The sequence below is a fragment of the Bubalus kerabau genome, chromosome 1 (assembly GCF_029407905.1).
Source record: "Bubalus kerabau isolate K-KA32 ecotype Philippines breed swamp buffalo chromosome 1, PCC_UOA_SB_1v2, whole genome shotgun sequence".
NCBI lineage: Eukaryota > Metazoa > Chordata > Mammalia > Artiodactyla > Bovidae > Bubalus > Bubalus kerabau.
The window spans coordinates 66115235-66122885 of NC_073624.1; the positions used below are offsets into that span (position 1 = coordinate 66115235).

General features: G+C 45.4%; 1 protein-coding gene across 1 annotated transcript; it reads left to right on the plus strand.

Moving 5' to 3' along the window:
* Positions 1 to 6469: 6469 nt before the first annotated feature.
* On the plus strand, positions 6470 to 7651 carry GPR182 (G protein-coupled receptor 182). Its single transcript, XM_055566292.1, has one exon. The coding sequence runs from the start codon at positions 6470 to 6472 to the stop codon at positions 7649 to 7651; it is 1182 nt and encodes a 393-aa protein (XP_055422267.1).

The window sequence follows — 7651 nt, forward strand, 5'->3', positions numbered from 1 at the left end:
GAGAGATTTTCTCATATTTCCACCAGCATAATATACTTGCTTTAATTCTTAAGCATAAGTGAACATGATACAAAAATATATGCTGACTTACTTGTGAAGAATATATTTAAAGCTATTTTAAATGTGTTTTAATTTGTGAGATTTTACTTACTAAGAAATTGGTTACTATACTTAATGTTGTAATCTGGTGATAAAGGTATTCTTAAGAATTTACAAGTACTTTAGATTTTCAAAACTGAATGAGAGAGAACATTGTATAACCATCCAGCTGTTCCTTTAGTGCAATACAATAAAACTCTGAAATTAAAAAAAAAAGAAATATATATTTTGTCTCTGCCTCCAGTTCCTCACACAGAGCTCCTAAAACCTTTGTAATTTCCTGAGCGATGAGAGCATCTTACACAGATTTCCCAGATTCCTTGGAAATTCCTGGGTGATAGGAATGTCTTTGTTCTAATGAGGTGACTCCTGGCCAGCTCCTGAATGGCTTCAGGATGGGGGTGCCCACCAGAAAGACCAAGCCTTGATTAGAAGCTTAGAACTTTCAGCCTCACTCTCATTATCCTCTGGAGAGAAGAATGGTGTTGGAGGCTAAATTAATAATCAATCATGTCTATTTGACGATGCCTCCATAAAAATTCCTAAACTATGGGGTTCAGAGAGCTTCCACTTTGGTGAACAACACATCCATGTGCCAGGAGGGTGGTGTATGTAAACTCCTTGGGGACAGACCTCACCCCATGTACCTCTTTTTCTGGCTCTTCATTTATAGCCTTTACCATAAAACAGTGAACATAAGTAAATATTTTCCTGAGTTTTGTGAGTCATTCTACCAACTTATGAAAACTGGCAGGAGGGGATTGTGGGAACCCCCAACTTTGTAGTCACGTTGGAAAGAAGTGTGGGTACCTAGAGGAACCCAATGCTTGCAACTGAAGTAAAGTCAATCTTGTGAGCCCTTAAACCTGTAGTGAAGTGAAGTGAAGTCGCTCAGTCATGTCCGACTCTTTGCGACCCCATGACTGTAGCCTACCAGGTTCCTCTGTCCATGGGATTCTCCAGGCAAGAATACTGTGGAGTCTGACATTAACTCCAGGTGGTTGGTGTCAGAATTGAATTACAGAATACCTAGTTGATGTCTGGAGAGTTGGAAAACTGGTTGGTGTTGGGGGGAAACTCTACACATTTGGTGTCAGAAGTGTCGTGAGTAGAGAAAGCTTTAAGAAAACTGAAAGATGTAAAATATCCTTTTCCATGGAGATGGCTGGTGGTGATGGTGGCATTAAGTACATGTGAATGTACAGATGGCCAACAAACACATGAAAAAATGGTCAACATCACTCATTATTAGAGAAATGCAAATCAAAACTACAATGAGGTATCACCTCACCCTGGTCAGAAAACCATCATCAAAAAACTACAAACAATAAATGTTGGAGAGGATGTGAAGAAAAGGGAACCCTCTTACACTGTTGGTGGGAATGCAAACTGATGTGGCCACTATGAAGGATGGTATGGAGGTTATATTTAAAAACTAGGAATAAAACTACTATATGACCCAACAGTGGTAAAGAATCTGCCCGCCAATGCAGGAGACGCAGGAGATGTGAGTTCAATCCCTGGGTCAGGAAGATCCCCTAGAGGAGGAAATGGCAACCCACTCCAAAATTCTTGCCTGGAAAATTCCATGGACAGAGGAGCCTGGTGGGCTGCAGTCCATGGGGTCACAAAGAGTCAGACACTAAAATCCCACTATTGGGCATATACTGAGAAAGCCATCATTCCCACTACTCGACATATACTGAGAAAACCATAATTCAAAAAGACACATGTACCCCAGAGTTCATTACAGCATTATTTACAGTAGCCAGGACAGGGAAGCAACCGAGATGTCCATCAGCAATGAATGGATAAAGAAGTATTACTTAGCCATAAAAAGGAATGAATTTGAGTCAGTTCTAGTGAGGTGAATGAACCTATAGCCTGTTATACAGAGTTAAATAAGTCAGAAAGAGAAAAATAAATATTGTATATTAATGTGTATGTATGAAATCTAGAAAAATGGTACTGATGAACCTATCTTCAGGGCAGGAATAGAGATGCAGACACAGAGAATGGACTTCTGGGCACAGCCAGGGGTAGGGGGGAGGAGAGGGTGAGATGGATTGAGAGAGTAGCATTGAAACATATACATCACCATATGTAAAATAGTAGCCAGCAGAAGTTGCTGTATAACACAGGGAGCTCAACCTGGTGCTCTGTGCCAACCTAAAGGGGTGGGATGAGGTAGGGGGTGGGAGGCAGGTTCAAGAGGGAGGAGACATGTATATTTATGGTGGTGATGGTTGCATTGTCACATTGTGGTCACATTATCGTATAGCAGAAACCAACACAACACTGTAAAGCAATTATCTTCCAATTAAAAGTTTAAAAAGAATTTTAAAAAGTGCATGTGAATGTACTTAATTCTACTGAACTATATACTTTAAAATAGCCACAATCGTAAATTTGATGTTATGTTTATTTTACCACAATTTAAAAGGTCAATTAGCAGACTTTAAAAAAAAACACTCTTTGAATGGATAAACAAAATGCACTATATCCACACAATGGAATATTACTTAGCCATAAACGGAAATGAAGTATAGATACAAGCTACAACACAGATGAATCTCAAAAATGTTACGCTAAGTGATGTAAATCAATGAAGTTAGAACACTCCCTCACACCATACACACACATGCTGCTGCTGCTAAGTCACTTCAGTCATGTCCGACTCTGTGCGACCCCACAGACGGCAGCCCACCAGGCTCCTCTGTCCCTGGGATTCTCCAGGCAAGAACACTGGAGTGGGTTGCCATTTCCTTCTCCAATGCATGAAAGTGAAAAGGGAAAGTGAAGTCACTCAGTCGTGTCCGACCCTCAGTGACCCCATGGACTGCAGCCTTCCAGGCTCCTCCATCCATGGGATTTTCCAGGCAAGAGTACTGGAGTGGGGTGCCATTGCCTTCTCCGTACACACACATATGCACATACAAAACTCAGAATGGCTTAAAAACAAATATAAGACATGACATCATAAAATTCTTAGAAGAGAACATAGGCAAAACAGTTTCTGACATAAATTATAGCAATGTTTTCTTAGGTCAGTCTCCAATAAATATAGAAATAAAAATAGAATAGAAATAAAATAAAATAGAAATAAAAATAAACAAATGGAACCTAATCAAACTTACAAGTTTTGCACAGAAAAAGAAGCCATAAAAAAATGAAAAGACAACCTACTGAATGGGAGAAATTATTTTTGCCAATAATGCAACTAACAGGGCTTAATTTCCAAAATATGCAAACAGCTCGTATAACTCAATAACAAAAAAATTAAAAAATGAGCATAAGACTTAGACATTTCTCCAAAGAAGGCATACAAATGGTTGATAGGAACAGGAAAAGATGCTCAACACTGCTAACCATCAGAAAAACGCAAATCAAATCTACAATGAGGTATCACCTCACAGCAGTCAGAATGGCTGTTTTTTAAAAGTCTACAAATAATAAATTGTGGAGAGGATGTGGAAAAAAGGAACCCTTCTACACTGTTGGTGGGAAAGTAAATTAGTGCAGCCACTACGGAAAACAGTATGAAGGTTCCCTAAAAAACTAAAATTAGAATTGCCATATGATTCCCTCCTAGGCATATCCAGAGGAAATTCTTTCAAAAAAGATGCATTCACTCCAATGTTCATAGTGGCACTATTTACAATATCCAAGACATGGAAGCAATCTAAATGTCCATCAACAGATAAATGGATAAAGAAAATGTGGAATACTAGTCAACCATAAAAAAGAAGGAAATAATGCCATTTGCAGCAACACAGATAAATCTAGAGATTATCATAAGTGAAGTCAGAGAAAGACAAACACCATATGACATCACTTAGATTGGAATCTAAAATATGATACAAATAAACTTATTTACAAAACAGAAACACTCACAGACATAGAAAACAAACTTATGGTTACCAAAGGGGAAAGGTGGTGGGGGGAATAAATGAGGAGTTTGGGATTAGCAGATACAAACTACCATGTGTAAAATAGATAAGCAATAAGGTCTTACTGTATAGCATAGGAACTATATTCAATATCCTATAATAAACTATATAACCACTGGTGGTCCATTGGTTATGACTCCATGCTTCCACTGCAGTGGGAATGGGCTGGATCCCTGGTTGGGGAACTAAGATTCTCTGTGTGGCATGGTCCAAAAAAAAAGAATATATATATATATATAACTGAATCACTTTGCTATATACCAGAAACTAACATAACACTGGAAATCACCCACACTTCAATTTTTTAAATCTTTTAATATTATACTAAGTGAAAAAGAAAAGACACAAAGGTCTCACATTGTATGATTCAACTGATATTAATTATCTTTACTACATAAACGGCTTGCCAGGTGGTGCTAGTGGTAAAGAATCCACCTGACAATGCAGGAGATGCAAGAGATATGGGTTCGATCACTGGGTCGGGAAGATCCCCTGCAGGAGGAAATGGCAACCCACTCCAGTATACTTGCCTGGAAAATTCCATGGACAGAGGAGCCTGGTGGGCTACAGACCATGGGATCACAAAGAGTTGGTAACGACTGAGCTGTGGGCACAATACATAAAACCAGAGAGACAGAAAGCAGAACAGTGGTTGCCAGGACTGAAGAGAGAGCAGACTTGAGAGTGCAGGCTTAACGGATGTGACAAAATTTTCTGCTGGGGTGACAAAAATATTTTGGAATTACATAGAGGTATGGTTGCACAACAATGTGAATACTAAATGCCATGGAATTATAAACTTTAAAATATTAATATTGTCATAGGGATTTCACCTCGATTAATTTATATATGTCCAATCCCCTCCAGCCAACACACCCCTGGCCCCACAAAGCATGGGCCCAGCTCCAGGTGGCTCTGCTCTCACTCGGATGCTGCTGTGTGGCTTGTGTGAGACAGGCAACATCTCTGGATAAGGAAGCCCACCCTCCCTCCCCACAGGGCTTCCTGGGGGATCAAATGACTAACTGAGATGAAAAAGCTCAGCTGACACAAGATGCTCACCAAGAACACACATCCGGGGCTCCGAGCCTTCCCCTCGGCTTGGGAGAAAGAAGCCTGGTGTCTGTCTGTCTTCTCTCTCTCTCCTCCATACTTGGCTGGAGCAGTATGGAGCTTGGGGGCTGGAGAATGCTGTTCACCTCCCCCTCCCCATCCAGGAGTCTCCCTGAAGCTCAGCACAGTCCCCTCCCCATTCAGTCTTACCTCTCTCTCTAGAGTCTCACCTCAGATCACAGAATGAAGGCTGGAGGAATGGCAGGGTGGCCATTCAGCAGAAGGGCCAGAGTGATTATATCTGAATAATTTTCAGATTTATTTTAGCCCTCCTACCCCCATCCAGTTCTATTTCAGTAGGAGTCAAGACAGACACGGGAGAGTGGGATTCCAATCCAGTTTATCGGTGGAAAATATATACATATATAAAGCTTTAGCATGTCACTTTGATGGCTTGTTTAATTCTCACAAGCACCCTTATTAGGAGATATGATTGTTGTCCCATTTTGCAGAGGAGAGCACTGAGGCTTAAAGAGGTAAGTTCACCCAGCCACAGGAGTCTGGATTTTAATGTTTGCAGCCTGACTCCTCCCTGTCACCACCACACTGGAACTTTTGCTGTGACTTCCCCTCTAACTGGATTGGGAGAAGGCAGGAAAAACCCCGACCCTCTCCCACAGAGCCTCAGCCAGTGATACTGCTTCCCGGATGAGAAGGGCGGCCCTGAAGTCTGCAGCAGAGCCAGCTCCACAGCCACAGTCCCTTCAGCCTCCCTGCCGCTCCCCAACAGTCCAGACCCACCGGCCCTCCCCGACCAGAGGTGCTCTCGACAGGAAAGCTCAGGTGAGGGTCGCCCTCTCTCAGGGAAGCAGGGCGTGGGGTCTGGAGGTGATTGGTTTTCCTGCATGATCCACAGATGTCCCCAGGGATGAAGAGGAGGGGTGTGTGCGTATGTGTGTGTATGTGTGTGTGTGTGTGTCCCACACGCAAGGCCCAAATAGCGAGACAAAGAAGGAGCCCCTAAGAAAGGCCTGCACAAAAGGGCCAAGCAGTGAAGCTCTAGGAGAGAAGTGGAGATGGAATCCACCTAGGGTCACCAGGAAGAAAGCAGTTGGACTCTGGCTTCTCCCACCACGGAGACCCCTTAACAGAATATTTCTGTTCGTGGGTCAAAGCCGGCAGTGAGTTGTATGCTATTTATTCATAATTCGAATGTTACACTTCCCTTTTTTCCTCTTCAGACTCAGGATCTTTCCCCAAAACCTCCTGGCCCCCGTGGCCTGTGACCTTGGGGACATGAGGCTGCCTTCGAGGCTCCCTTGCTCCTCCAGCCCTCCCTTCTCCCCATTAGGCACTTGCCAGTCCTCATGTCGGCCACCGCGGGACCCAGCGTGGTGCCCACCAGGGACGTGGGAGAGATCTACAACTGGACGGAGCTGCTCCACTTCTTCAACCACACCCTGCCCGAGTGCCACGTGGAGCTCAACGAGAACACCAAGCGCGTAGCCCTCTTCGTGCTCTACCTGGCCATCTTTGTGGTCGGGCTGGTGGAGAACCTCCTGGTGATCTGCGTCAACTGGCGGGGCTCGGCCCGTGCGGGGCTGCTGCGTCTCTACATCCTCAATATGGCCATCGCCGACCTGGGCATCATCCTGTCTCTGCCGGTGTGGATGCTGGAGGCCACACTGGACTACACCTGGCTCTGGGGCAGCTTCTCCTGCCGCTTCACCCACTATTTCTACTATGCCAACATGTACAGCAGCATCTTCTTCCTGGTGTGCCTCAGCGTGGACCGCTACGTCACCCTCACCAATGCCTCTCCCTCCTGGCAGCGCCACCAGCACCGAGGGCGCCGGGCCGTGTGTGCCGGGGTCTGGGTCCTCTCGGCCCTCATCCCGCTGCCTGAGGTGGTCCACATCCGGCTGGTGGACAGCTTTGAGCCCATGTGCCTCTTCATGGCGCCTTTTGAAACATACAGCACATGGGCCACGGTGGTGGCCCTGTCCACCACTGTCCTGGGCTTCCTGCTGCCCTTGCCCCTCATCGCCGTCTTCAATGTGCTGACGGCCCGCCGGCTCCGGCAGACAGGACAGCCCGAGGGCCGGCGCCACTGCCTGCTGGTGTGTGCCTACATAGCCGTCTTTGTCATCTGCTGGCTGCCCTACCACCTGACCCTGCTGCTGCTCACACTTCACGGGACCCACATCTCCCTCCACTGCTACCTGGCCCACCTGCTCTACTTCTTCTACGACATCATTGACTGCTTCTCCATGCTCCACTGTGTTGTCAACCCCATCCTTTATAACTTCCTCAGCCCGAGCTTCCGGGGCCGGCTCCTCAACGCCGTGGTCCATTACCTTCCCAAGGTCCAGGTCAGGGAGGGCAGACATGCCTCCACCTCCTCCTCCTCCTCCACCCAGCATTCCATCATCATCACCAAGGAGGGCATCCAGCCCCCTGCAGCTGGCCCCCACCACCACCCAAGCCTGAACCTCCAGGCAGCAAATACCCCACCCACCTCCGCTCCTCAGTCTCTTGTAGCCAGCTGA